Source organism: Nipponia nippon, unplaced genomic scaffold, assembly GCF_047370975.1.
Source record: "Nipponia nippon isolate SJK-2023a ecotype South Korea unplaced genomic scaffold, ASM4737097v1 scaffold_2, whole genome shotgun sequence".
Taxonomy (NCBI): domain Eukaryota; kingdom Metazoa; phylum Chordata; class Aves; order Pelecaniformes; family Threskiornithidae; genus Nipponia; species Nipponia nippon.
In genome coordinates this window covers 59,639,509-59,654,044 of record NW_028262336.1, presented here as the reverse complement: position 1 = coordinate 59,654,044, position 14,536 = coordinate 59,639,509, and the positions used below count along the sequence as shown (strand labels likewise).

At 34.9% G+C, this 14,536-nt stretch overlaps 1 protein-coding gene across 1 annotated transcript in view; it reads left to right on the top strand.

Annotated features, from left to right (window-relative positions):
* VWA3B (von Willebrand factor A domain containing 3B) overlaps positions 1 to 14,536 on the top strand; it is a 70,336-nt gene that overhangs the window by 39,230 nt on the left and 16,570 nt on the right. The window contains exons 15-22 of the mRNA XM_087758716.1: positions 1,102 to 1,284; positions 2,742 to 2,869; positions 4,355 to 4,533; positions 5,196 to 5,333; positions 6,497 to 6,536; positions 6,657 to 6,813; positions 11,162 to 11,280; positions 14,091 to 14,141. Of these exons, the coding sequence (XP_087614842.1) occupies positions 1,102 to 1,284; positions 2,742 to 2,869; positions 4,355 to 4,533; positions 5,196 to 5,333; positions 6,497 to 6,536; positions 6,657 to 6,813; positions 11,162 to 11,280; positions 14,091 to 14,141 (995 nt within the window). The remainder of the gene's footprint in view (positions 1 to 1,101; positions 1,285 to 2,741; positions 2,870 to 4,354; positions 4,534 to 5,195; positions 5,334 to 6,496; positions 6,537 to 6,656; positions 6,814 to 11,161; positions 11,281 to 14,090; positions 14,142 to 14,536) is intronic.

Below are 14,536 nucleotides of genomic sequence, written 5' to 3'. Positions count from 1 at the left end.
TGAGGAAGGGTGGATATATATGCTTCAAAGTCATTTGAATATCAAAATGTAAACCTGATTTAAATTAGCAGATGAGAAACTTTGACTTACATCATTTAATGTTGTTTTTAATTCTAGTTTTAATCTTTAGTATTTTCTAAAGACAAGTTGATTGTTATTATCTGTCACTCAATAAATCTCAGTTTACAACTGATCAAGATCTTTGCATTGTTTCACAGTTACTTTTGCTAGCTAGGAGCATATATTAATATTTTATTAAAGAATAATTTGGCTTAACATACGCTTATTCAGATCCTTCATTTTACTATTTTTGTTAAGTTAGACATTAATGAACATTTCATTTCTTTTTACCTAGTTAATAATGGCTTTTATGATTTATATTATACTTTTTCAATGAAAAAGAGGAAATGACCAAGACTGCTTTTAACTATTAAAGGACAACAAACAAATAAATTGCAAATATCAGGAGAAAGCTAAATTTGTCAAGATTTATGACAGTATTGTGAAGAACCGAAATGTTATCAGAAGTCAGAGAACTGAGTCAATAATTTCTTTCTATCAGGTCCTTCAACATTTTTAGACTTGTTAGATCTTTTACTTTCTCACCTAATTTTTATTTCTTTATTGGAGGAGGAACACTAGCTTTCCTATTTTCTCAGCCTCTATTTTGTTTCCTGGTATTGAATCCACTTGTCATTGAAATATTTTAGCTTAATAAAAATATCAACAGTTGTATACATCAAAAAATATTCAGTTACAAACATCCAGTGATACTATACACCAATGTAGTAGTTTAATTTCCTAAACTTTAGTAATTTCTTTTAAGACTTAAGAAACAGAGAGTACTGATTATATTATAATTTGCATTTTATTTTATTAGTGTCCTGTGCCTTAATGCTTTATCAGTGTTTCAAATTCAGTTTTAAATTAGATCATTTTATATAATTTTGAAATAGTAATCCATATAAAATTTATGCTTTTAACGGATCTATATCTGTCTCTAAGCAACAGTATGACTGATTAAATTCTTACAAATTCTCCATATTTTGATAAACACACTTCCAGATGCCACGTGTTTAATATACATTTTTCGATTTTCAGCCGCCTGAAATAATTTTGGCTCAAGTCCAGCTTCATCGTAAAATTCCCATCCATACTGTATCCCTCAACTGTGATGATATAGAAGCTAATAAATTTTTGTTTGAACTATCTACTGAAACAGAGGGACAGTTTCATTATTGCAACATTTATTTGACTGATCCGGATGCTGCAGAGTTTATTGTTGTGAGTATCTGAAAATAAATATGTTTGTTTCTTCATGCTATTGAAGGATCCACAGGACTTGCATTATTGTGGTTTCATATTACAATAGATCATTAAAAAAAGAGGGTTAATCCTAGTCAGATTCGAAATGATGTGGAAGCAGTGAGTGTGACATTTTTTGCTTATGAAATTTTATTAGACCACAAGAAAAAAAGCCCAAATATCATGCAAAGTACTTTTGTAGTGCTACTGTTGCAAAAAAAACCCAAACAAAAACCAAAAACCAAAACCCCAAAAGCATATAAACCAAATTCAGCACACACGTGATCTCTGCTGTCTCAGAAATAAGTTATGTTTAAAATGAAACTATGGTTTGTATCCTGTTAATAAATGAGAGAATGCAGAGCTGAATTTGAATGATGATGAATGAATGATTCTATGAATTTTGCTGGAAGTTTGCTCTACAATAGCCACTGGGGAGAGATCTATAATGAGTAAAATGACTACAATAGCAGTGACCTATCAAGTGTGACTAAGCAGCTCAATCTAACAATGCCCAATAGGAAATTTCTGAATAGACTAACAGAAACACCCATTTAAAGCATATTCTTGTTTTTAATTAAAGTGAACACTCAGTTAATTAGTTTCATAGATTTTAGAAATGGTGGTAGTGGAACAATGAGAACAACCAGGAACAAGACAGTAGCAGGAAATTTAGAACTTTGCAGACACGATTAGAAGGAAGATGTGAAAATACTCCAGCTCTTGAAAGATATCAGAGAGTGTATTGGGCAATTACAGTGATTCTGCTGATGTGGACTGTGTGACGCTGCGCATGCTGGAAAGATGAGGACCAGAGTCTGTGTTGTCCATCTCCAGACTTCTGGCCCTGTGGGAGCTGTAGATGGATCATTGTTTGGAATTTCCTTCCTGTTTCCTCCTGTAGTCCAAATGATTCCCAGTCAGTTCCAATGTTTACTTGAAGAGTATGGGGTTTACTTCCCATTTTTCAGGGACAGTATGTGGTACAGCTGTGATCTGTAGAATGACAGAACAACGGTTGTAATGTACATATCTTGTATTTTATTTATTTACTTATTTGCTTGCTTGCTTGGAATGAGGGGAACTACTGACCGTATTGTATTATTCAGAAATATGGCTGTTCATATCTCAAGGGGTAACTGACTTGTTAGGGAATGCTTGTCCTTTTCCTAAAAATGAAGAATAATTTGAGAGGCTGTTTTGCCAAGCACATTTTAATCTTCTTTTCTATAAGCTTGTTCATACATACAGAAAGTGAGCAAAATAAACTTTGATTTAGGAAACAGAGGGACTACCTGAAAAAGTATACAAAATTATGCAGCTGTCTTAACTGAGTCATTATTCAAAATTATTATCAGAGCTTTCATAGTTTCAGTTCAGAAATGAAACATGTTTAGGAGTAATTGTAATAAAACATTTGATTTTCTTTTTGTTAGAGTGAAGACATACATCTTTTGAAAAGAGAGATTGAACAAGGAGAAAGAGACCTAGAGAAAGTGAAGACCTTTCATGCTGAATGTCTGATGATGGATTGTTATAAAGGAGAAAATGATCCGGAGAATAAGTATGTCCTTATACTGCTATTATGTTAATAAGAGATCGAAGCTATCTGTTACATTTTTCCTTTTTCATTGTCTTGCATTTTTAACCCCTGACACTCTCCTTTTTAAAAAGAAAGGTGGTTGTTTTTTGTTTTTTTCCCTTAAACAGTTATGATAATGGAAAAGAAAAATCTGGAAAAATACACTAATACTGTGATGCCTGAAACAAAATAATCTCAAATATCTCAATAGTCTCAAATTATTAGGAATAATTAAAGCAAAGAGGTGAAAATATTGCTGTCTCCAGCACATGGTAAAGTTGCTGCCTCTGACCTAGAGAATTAATGAAAAATTGTTGTCCTATTGGTAGAGCTGGCTTGGTGCTTCATGACTAAATTGCTACTCATTGGGATATGCTGACTGAAGCATAAAATACATACACATTATTTGTTTAAAAGATGGTAAACACCATGAATGAAATTCAGCTTATTTCTTTTCACATTTTTGATTTTACAACGTGTGTCTGTATGTTCATGCCGTATTTATCCTTGCTTTTTATCAAAAGATAAGTAATCTCATCATTAAAAGTAGTTTCATGTTCAGCATGAGTTGAAAAACGTGTTGAAAATCTCACAGTGCCAAGAATGACTGTTCAAAAAGAGATCCTCCCACAGCATGCTGCAGACAGACTCCTGAGCCACTGTGGAAAAGTTTTCTGCATGGCTGATTATAGCGAGTTTCTGTTTGGGTAACAAACACAGACTTAGCTTCAAACATGAAGTTACTTGTAACCTCTACAGGAGCACAGCCTTAAGAAAAAAAATAGCTTGTCTGGTGCCTTTTTTATCTGTGTAGTAATAGTACAAAGACAAAAAAGTACATTAAACAAAAAATCAGATTTTAAAGACATAGATCTGTTAAAAACAGTAAGTTAAAATAAACGTATTAAAAATAAAGTAAAATAAGTTAAAAGTGGAGAGTCTTCTGGAACCATTTCATGTGTGTGGAAGGGCAGGTAGGATGTCCAGTATAAACATGTAAATAAGTGTTTATTTCAGAATTTGCATATTTTATTTTTTATTAATGCTGGGACATAGGTATATATGTGCATGTATATATATGTGCATATATCTGTGTGTGTGTGTGTCAGTCAGTTATTTCCATTGCTGATGGTAGGTTTACTCTTTCCCCCAGGATTCAAAGTGGCCATTACAGAACATTCTGATCTTATTAAAATTATGTGATGGTGTTGCCTTAAAAGTAATGAACATCTTTTAAATAGACTAAGAAACGACTTTTAAATAGTTTAAAAAACAAAGAATTTTTTAATGTCCTTTGAACTCCCCTTTGAAATGCAGACTAGGGTAATAGAGAAAATATTTTGCACTGTGGGAAGCATTTGAAATGAGTATTTAAATTACCAGAACACTTCAGCTTAGTGTTTTTTAAACCAGTGATATGTGTTTTAAGTAATTTCTTGCTTGTTTCTTCTTTTTGTCACTTACAAGCAGTAATCACAAGCAGACACATACTGTGTCTTCTGTGACCGAACACGTTGAAGAGCTGAGTACTACTCTTAGCAGTAGGGCGTGCTGTGCTTCAGAAGAGCCAGCACCGACACCACATCAGCAAACCTGGCAAACCAGTGCTGGCAGTCCAGCCCGAAGGAAGAAAGCATTACACGCAGGTAAGACTAAAATGAACTGCAGTTTTTAGCAGAATTTATTCACTAACTTGAACAGATCTGTTGAAAATAGCAAAAAGCATCCCTTGTTGTAGGAATAAATGAAGCCTTTGATGATTTAAATAACCACCTTTCTGAAATTCTAACTAACTTTTCTTCATTTTATACTTTTCAGCCATCTTACTCATTTGACCCAAACAGACAAATGTCTGCTCATTTATGCTTCATTACATGCCCTGTGAGGAAAGATTAACCATTTTGACAGAATGTTTTAAAAGTTCTGCAAGCAGTTTTTTAAACCCTTATTTCTTTTTATTCTAAATAAGTACATCATTGTCAAGAATGAAAAGCTGATCTATCTTTCACTTGTCACAGCATTACTTACACTAATATTTCTCCTTACTACACCTGTAACACTACGTTTCTCTTTGAAATATCCTATGTATGCAGTCTGAAACCAAGTTTACCTGGCTGATGTGAAAGAAGTCTTCATCCTTGGGAAAGTACAAAGTACAAATTAGAGCTGAAGTAATTTTGTGTTTGAGGTCATGTGTAGGCACTCCCTTAAAAACTGGGACTGCATACCAAAGAGGAACTAAAAAATCCCAGGCATGTATTTGAGCAGTAAGTTAGCTCTTCCTTTCTTTCCCTTTCAACACTTACAGAGCAAACAAAGACAAGTCTGCTGCGAATCCTGAGCCATAGTGCGAAATCTAGGGAAGAAAGCCCAGAGGAAGGTATATCTCCTGAAAAAAAGAGTTTTTCTGTCAAAAAGAGCATGAAATGTACAACCATTTTCAAAGGCAAGTTGACAGAACAGGAAGCTCTGGGTGGGGCAGACAATAACATTTCTCCTGCTGCGTTTGTAACTAATAGCGCCTCATTTGAGACAAAACCCTGCAGACCTGCCGTGCAAAGGACCAGAACGCAGCAGAGATGCAGAGAGCTGGACACGCAGGAGGCTATTGTAACAAGGTCCTTCCAGCTGCGGCCAGGCTCCTCCCGGTGCCCAAGCTATTTAGTTTACAACAGCTTAGTTATGTCCACAGTATGCAGCAGCTGTGATACAGTTATGCCTTAGACTGCTGAAAGGAGATCACAGTTGCTTCTTATCACCAGAATAAATAGATCTTGAGAATCTGGTTATGATACAGTGATAGATTGTTGTGATACAGTAATTAGTAGTTATGTTCAATGTTGAGGTTAAAGCTGAGAGGGGTGGTTCGAATTCTGTGTAATGTAACAGGAGGTTGCACTTTGTTAATATGCTTAGACTTGCAAAAAACATGCTCTCTGGGACAGATGCATATGTAGAGACAAAAGTATTTCCAGTGGAGCTTGGATATACATCCAGATAGTTTTAATTTCTCTCAGTAATTCATGCAACTCTGAACTTTATGATAGGTCCTCTAAGTTGTTCTAAAGCCTCATCTATTGATACTTAAAGATGTTTGACTTTTTTACATTCCAGCATCTTATTTTTAGTTCTTCTATTTATATATAAATATACACCTTTTATACAGACGTTCATAGTGGTATACCTTAAAGTCGCCACTCCTGGACGTCTCATTATTGATAGTACTTGGTATCACATCTTGAACTGGGGAATAAACTGGTTAATCTTTCTTTTTCGGTTATAAGAAATAAATGCATATGAAGTTCAATTTTTTTGAAAAAAAAAAAAAATTATTCCCCACCTATTTTATAAATTTCCTCATTGATTAATTAGGCCTCTTGAGGCATATAGTAACACTGTTACTATTGATCAAGCACCAAGAAACACAGGAAACTTAATTCTCATTGATTGATTAAATTAGCAACTGAAATAGACATTATTGTGTAGTCTTTGTGACACTGCTAGTAGGCTCAAATAAAAAAATGATGCTATTGTATGTCAGTTTATTTATGTATACTTTTGTGTGCACAAAAAACTGTGAGATAATGAAATCCAAATGTTTTATCTTAGATCCGAAAATGCAGAAAATTGTGAAAAGGACATCTAAAAGGTATGTGTGTGCATATATAGACACACCACAAAAATTACAGTTCAAATTTTTCTTCAGTCATTTCAAACTTCTCAAATGTATTTCTACCTTGTGCTATATCTTACAGTCTCTTTTTTGTAGTTCTCTAGATATCTCTTCGGCTCTTTGGTTAAAGACTCATGGCTTGGTTGCTAGGCGACTCACCATCATGGATGCCTTAGCTCCTACAGCTGTCCCTCATGGTACCAAATACATCCCAGTTCTGGACAAGCATGTAGTTTCTAAAGTATTTGATGAGGTAAAACTCTTACACTGTTTCAAAGCAAACATAAAAGTTGGTACTGTTTTCAAAAGGATTTTTTAATTAATTTCTACAGATTTCATAATTGCATTCTCTAGTGTTCATTGCAGATGGTTGATGTGCACTAAATGTATAATGCATATCTGAATGTTCATTCATGCATCAGTAAGAAGATAAAACTGATAGTTAATAGTATTTCTTGCAGACTTTACTCTTAAGTTTTAGAGCTATATATTTTTCTTTCACAGTTACCAGTTGATGGCAGTGTGCAGCCATAAGGTGTTCAGCAATTTCTTGAGCTCCACAACCTCTACTAATACATATTATTTCACTGGAGTATGTATTTTAGGTCCATAAAGTCATTTGGAAAACTGTGCAGGTGCACAGTTTGTGGATTTGTGCATTCTCAAGGTTTACGTGTGTCTACTAAGACCTTTTCAAAAGTATTGGAATTCAGTAATTAAAATTTAATTCTGATAGGTGTAGACAATTGTGAGATTGTGCAAAATTCACAATGAATTGTATATCATGAAGCTGTAATTGCCGTTCCACTTAAAGGAAATCCATTCTGTGGCAAGTTGCTCTAAGTCTACTAGTGTGATGCATCCTGTGAAAGTCCTATGAATATGTTGCAGCTCATTTTAACTAATGAAAACTGCTTCTTTAAACAATACTCAAAGAAAAAGCTGAACAGCATCTGTTTAAATAATAAGGGGTGAGCAAGGGCTTTGGAATAGGATGTGATATAGAGCTAAGTAAAATATTTATAACAAATGTACACATTTGTCCATTTAAAAAGTTTTCTTGTTTGTTTTTTAAATTTAGGAATGGGAATTTTTGCTATAGCATGGAGATTGTGGAAGCAAAACCAGATCCTCTGTTTTAGTAAAACCAAGTCAAACCCACGATCTTCAAGGATTTTTTTGAAGTGTGAGATTTTTTTTTTGTATGCAGTAAAAGGATGGCTTTTTGCATCAAAAGCATAAAAAATGTACAATTTAACATTTCAGATGTAAAATAGCCATTTTTTCAAAAAAAATCAGGTATTCAATGATTACTAAACTATTCAAAACAATCTGCTGTAAGTGAAATGTCAAGCAAAAGACATTGTGACTTTCACATAACTCTTAAGTCTGATTTCTGAGCAGTCACTTCTTTTCCCATCTTCTGAATACACCTACTAAGTAGAGCTCTTCCTGTCATGTTTCTAAATGAAGACCCCTTTGAATCCTTTCCAGACAATCCTGAGCTGCATTTGAACTGCTGTTTGCAAAAACAGTAGTCTGTAAAACAATGGTCTTTGGAAATAGTCAAAGCTATGATTCAGCAAGTGCTATGTACAGGTAGTTTTTAGTAACAGTTCATGGGAGCTTATGGTAGTCTAGTTCAGGGCAGAATTAAGTTCAGTGTTCTTAGGATGAACAGCTGCTGTACAGAATCTAAACAGTGATCCATGGCTTTCTTTAGATTCAGAGATATAAACACAAAGTAATATATCATATTTACCACTTTTTTGCACCTGCTAATCCCCATTAGTTGTGTAGAGACACTCAGTTTCTCAGGCGGTGGAAAATTATTGTTCTGTGTGTAGAGGCATGGATTTTTCTGGATCTGAAGCAGAGTATAGAAAGGAAAAAGAATGCTGGGGGTTGCACATGAGGTGGAACCAGTAGAATTTATGAGCTATGGATTCCACTCTTCCTCAAGCTTCATGCCAGCATATCAAGGAAAAGCAGAAAATAGGTTCTGAGACTAGACATAGAGCTTGAATAGGAGACATTAACAAATTGATTAAGAATCTTGATTATTCCAGTACTTCAGAAGACTTCATTGAAGATAATAAATGTACAGACATGTTTGCATTCTTCCTTCTGAGATCTTCGTTTTCTTGGTGTGGAATGCGGACATCCTTGTTTGCTTTTCTGGGGAGAGCATAATATTTATTTTTGGCCTTCACTAGCAGTGATGATGGAGTAACTATGAACAGTTTTCTCACCTTGGAGATGCAGCGAGCAAAGAGTTTCCATGACAACTGTTCATTAACAAGAGGTTGTCCTGTTGTTTTCGGTTCTGTGTGACCCGTCCGTTTCACCTGAGTTATTTCAAAGAGGTTAATTCATTAAACTACCCATCAGATTCATATCCAGGAAAAAAAATGGCTTGGGGGCTTGTCTAAATTACACTATGGTAGTTCTGGAGCAAACCTTCCCTATAGAATCATGTGAATTCTGTTGCAGATTGTGGCATCTTAAGTACAGCTTTGCAAGTCATGGAGTTTTGACTCAATGCTTTGCTAAAAAGAATCAAGTTCAGATTCAGCCAACAAAAACATCTTTGTTTGGTCTAAAGTAAGAAAGATTTTTCTAGGGTTATTGTGCTTTGGTTTTGTCTTTAAAAATCTGAAATTTTGGTTTTGAAATAAAAGCCATTTTGAAACAAGTGAATTCTTTTGATATGAAAGTTTAAGTATTTCATTTAAAAAACAACAAAACATTTTGGCACTAAAAAAGCTTCCCTGTGATTTCTTTCAGCTGAATCTGTCAAATTTCGCTTGTCTTCTTGAGCAGTTTTCATTGCTCTCAAAGTATGCATATTTCAAGTTTACTGTTTGCTAAGAACACATTCCATTCTGTTTTTTTCTTCAATACAGTAATAATGTGTCTATGTTTGTCTGCCCCTCCTATTCTATTCAGTGTGTTTTATAAACTGTACTAAATATTAATTTTGCAAATGATGCTGTTTGTACTTGGAATTACCCTGGGATTTGTAAGGGAATGTAGGAGAGGGCTTCTACATGGTGAAGCCCTGCTGAACATTTATTAGCTTGGTTTGAGTAACATAGCAGACAATAACTATGGCAGTATGGAACTGGACGAGGGGTTCTCTCAGTTCCTTGCCTTTCAGCTTTCAAACTCCACCTGGAAATGACAGGTAACCAGATTTCATGGCTCACAGTTCTGGGCAGAGATTTACCTCATCTGTCTCTGGCAAGATACTTCACTGACATGTTCCCATTAAGTTTAGCTTCTAAGTGATTTTAAGATTAGTTTAATATTAGGAGCTTTGATGTGGTCTGGCACTAATGTGACACAGATTTATTAATCAGAGAGAAGACGTCCTCAGAAAGGGAGGGGAATATAAAGTCACACCACTGCTCCTGAAAAAATGGTCATACAGCAGTAGTTTGGAATCCAGCTAGGCGGTGATAATTCAAACACAAATAAAACATCACTGGAAAATGTTCTCAATTAAAGAAGCCTTTTTATTGTTTTATTTTCTGATTGCTTGCCTTATTCCCCCCACACTGGTTTTAGTTCTATTTAAATTGAACCTCATTCATCTTTTTGTCATCTATATCCTGATCTCAGACAGACACTTGGAGAAGCTTCCCACTCAACCATATGTGTTGAAGACAATTTTGGGGAGAGTAACATTCTCCATCTTCTCCATTTCTTTCTTCAATTTTTTCTGTTTATAGTCATCATCAGGACATTGATGTATAAAATAGCTTTTCTTATACGAACTGCTGAATAATTTAAGAGGCTGAAGGATAGCGGGACTTTGGACTGAGAGATGGGAAGGCATCTTTCCTCCTCTCTGTCATCCTTTTCTACCCTTTTCTCTGCCTTTGGAAGATCTACTTATAAGTGTATGACTTTCTATTATATAATGAAGTTGACATGTAGATGCTGTATTGTGAGATTTGGAAGGTATGTCAATACCGTTCCTGATTCTGACCAACCTGGTTAGGTTCTTAAGCCTAATTGTTGTTAATTAAGACTAGCTTCAGTGAGCAATATCCACCTTGTTCAGTCTTTGGTGATCAGTGTGATGGTGAAAAATGTCTCTCCATCTTTAGTACTCTAATTCCTTAGAAAATATTGTCCTTCAGAATAAGAGTATTAAATACACTTAAATAAGTAACTATCACACCTGTATGCTAGAATTAGATGCTAATAAGTATAAGAGAGTGCTGTTTTAAAGCAATACAGTCTGGAATATGGTCATGATCTAGACATGCTTGTTCCCTTCTGACCTACCCTTTCATTATTAGAGTGAGTTGTTTGAGGGTACTGATTTAGATAGAATTAAGTAGTAGTTAGGAATCTTAGCTTGCAAATTCTGCATGAAGGGATTGTATCATTTCAGAAGATTTTATTAACAGGCTGGAAACTATGTCTTAATACTGACATTTCTTTGGGGTGCTCAGATCTTTCTTTCTGCAGCCTTCCAATGTTCCTTCTGTCCGTTCTGATCTTTGCACATGGACTCGTGGGCATTCAGTTATTCTGGTGGAGGAAAAGTTGTATGATAAATGAACTCTTTGTCTTTTATTGTATAATAGATGTTACCGTTGGCCCATGTTAGCAATGACAAGAAGCGGATCACACTAATTAATCCTCAGGCAGTGAATCTTGATGCCTATAAAGAGAAGCTGGAACAAGCAATTAAATCCTATGAAAGGCAAGTCTACTCATTAGAAATTTATCATGTTTGCAGCCTAATTTCAGATTTTTCTTGTGTAGTGGGTATTTGCTCACACATGCTTTGCTCACTACTGGTAATTCTGCATTGACACACTTTAATCCACCATCAACCAGTAGGAGAAATGTTTATTTTCTTCAAAAAAAATGCAGAATGAAGAAACAGATAATAAGCAAGGAGATAATAAATAACATGTTGCTCATATTATGTTTGTTCAATGACAAAAAAAAAAAATCTTTTACTTTCTGGGAATAAACCTGAAAGCAATCATCCCTGAGGAGGAATTGCCCCTAAACATACAGTGCTAGCCAGACTTTTAACTTACAATTAAGCTCCTAAATCCATAGACTGACATTTAAATTAGTGGCCTGCTTTTTGCTGCCAGTTGCCTAGCACTTAACTATGGATGCAAGAATGTAACTGAAGCACCTGTAAGATACTGCCGCCTTTTTTTTTTTTTTTGAGAGAAAGATGTGTTGTGCTTATGAATTTAATGTTGGTAAAAGCACATCAGAAGTAAACAGGACAAGGACATTAGATCTCTAAGCTATTTCTTTCCTTGATCTAACTTTGTGCTTTTTTTTTGAAGTAGTGCAATTATTTGACTACTAATGTCATTCAGTATCCTTATGAAAGCTTTGACTAGAATTGTTTTAATAAATATCTTTTTCAGGCTGTATTCTAATAACATTTACAGATGTAATTAGTTTATATGACCAGAAAAACCTCGATGACAAGTGTTTAGTCTTTGGTTTTTGATGAATTTCATTGAGGCCCTTTAAGTTTTTTTTCCCCTCTGTAGCTCTATGATCATACCAGGGTTTTTTTTAAAGCATGTAATAGCTCTGTTTTTCATTCCCATTTCCTATTTTTAAATGTATCTATCTTTTGTGATAAAAACAAAGAATTATGATTTGCAAATGCTGTCTGTTATGTCTAATATTAATGGAATTCAGTGAATAAAAATCGATTGGTTTTGTGTGCTCTGTCACTGAGAAAATACTGTTATTATCAGGCTGATGAAGAACTCATAGAAATCTGGATTTGTCACTCATTTTGATAGAAGGTTCAAGTGGTGTATTTTTGATGATGACTTCTGAAAAAAATTCAAGTTTTTCATTGCTTTGACAATTGCATTGAATATTTTACATTTATTGACTTTGATTTTGAGGGAAAGAAAGGTGTTTTCTGGTTAAACTCTGATGATCTTCTACTGACAGCATTTTCACAGTCTTCCTAAAACTTTGACGATTGGGAGTACTGTTTACTTATGTTTACCCATAGAGGTCAATGAATCAGTGTATTTACAATAGTAGGATTGAGTTCCCTGCTTCTGTGAAAAAGATGTATAGAAGAGAGATCTGCTTGAAGATCCTTATAATTGACAATGTAAAAAAGACTTCTCATTATTGCTTTTCCTCTACATGTGGAACAGCAAGCCATTCATATTTATTTTGCTCTGAATGCCACAGTACTTTTCCAGTAATTGAATTTGCAAAGGCTGCAGTTCAGCTTTGTGAATAGTGATTGGTCACAAATTTATTCTGACATCTATAGATGAGACAATACATCAGGGCATGCAGGTTTCAAGAACAGAAGCAAGCATGACAGTATCTTCCCCATACATAGACTGACCTTGGCATCAGATATAGAGAGAGAAAAGTGGTGAGGGCAGAAATTTTGTGCTCTGACAAAGAGAATATCCAGTATTGAAGGAATAAAATGCTGGAGGCTTCAAAATCTGTATGATCTTGTATAGCCAGAAGCTTTTACAAATGAGTTAGTTATGAGTGTGCACATTTAGAAGTATGAAATAGGCAGTGGAGCATGCTGAGTCTGCAGATTGTGAATGAACTAAGTAATTTACATTCTAAAAATGGTGGGGTTTGGTTTCTAGTCAATAAAACAAATCATCAAGAAATTAATATTCAAAATCTGGTGTTAATGAGCTTTTTTGTACGTGCACCAGTAAATGTGGCAAGACTGTTAGAAGTCTAATGGTTACAATCCAAATTTTTCCTAACAATGAAATTATTCTTGTATTTCCAAAGGAAGTTTGGAATTTTTTCTAGAATTACAGCAATCAGGATCATTGGTAGAGGTTTATTTCTGTAATATGAAATGAAGTAATTGAGTGATGGCTTAATTGTTTGAGATGTTAATAGAGAACACTGTAAGCTAGATGACCTAATAAGAGTTTATGTCTAAAAAGCAAAAGCAGAAAGTTTAGTGGTGCTTTTAAAAGATCTCAGAACTGCATTGCTTTGGGATATCACTTCTGTTTTCCTGTCAGTAGTTTTTCTTCATAGCCAGAGTTCAATGAAGTAGAAGTCTGAATGGCACAACTGAGGGGTTATCTTAGCAGAAAAAAAAAATTAGCATTGCTCTCCATGTGTCTTCAGGCTACAGTTTTCTGAAACTGTTTAATTGGAGGAACTGTGCTTAGCTTAACTGGCATTTAATCAGTTTTGTTATTTGATTTAGCTTGCTGGTGCTGAAGAGAACCATCCACAGAAAATCCTGGCAGGAAGCAGCAGTGATTGCCATTAATCCTTCCATGACCCTGAAATAGTCATGCTGCTACTTGATGGAAGATGCTGTTTTCCCATCTTCTCTTGCAGTTGATAATTTCATAGCTGAATGATAAGGATACAATTTGATGATACAGTGCTCTTGGAATACAAATCAGTGGAGATATCTTAAGAAACTGTGTTTATTTGCTAGTTTTGAAGTGCTCAGATGCACAAGGAACTGCATTCTCTCAGAAACTGCTTTGCTTTCTTTAATAGGCGTCTAAACCTAGTTATTTGGAGAGCACTGTCTCAGGAGGAAAGAGACAAGTAAGCTATCACCTTTTCGTTTTCTAACTTACCTCTGAAAGGCTGGTCATAAATATTTGATAGTTTGTTATCACTATTTCTGTAACCAACTGGTTTTATTTTCAAGTATTTCGTAACTTTACCTTATTTTCAAAAATGTATATGTGATATGGAGTAATATTAAATTCTGGACCTCCTTCTTGCAGTGCTGATTATTTTTATAGGAAAGGACTTGCGTTCCATTTGAATGGTGCTGGTGTATTCTTAATATGTCAAGTGGCAGGGCCTTGGGAGGGCAGCATGTCACTGCCTTTGGCATCAAGGTAAATCCCTCATCTGGCAAAGAGCACTTCAGTGGCTCATTTGTAAAGGTATAATAAGCACCTTTACAGCATGTGCTGGAACTGTATATCACA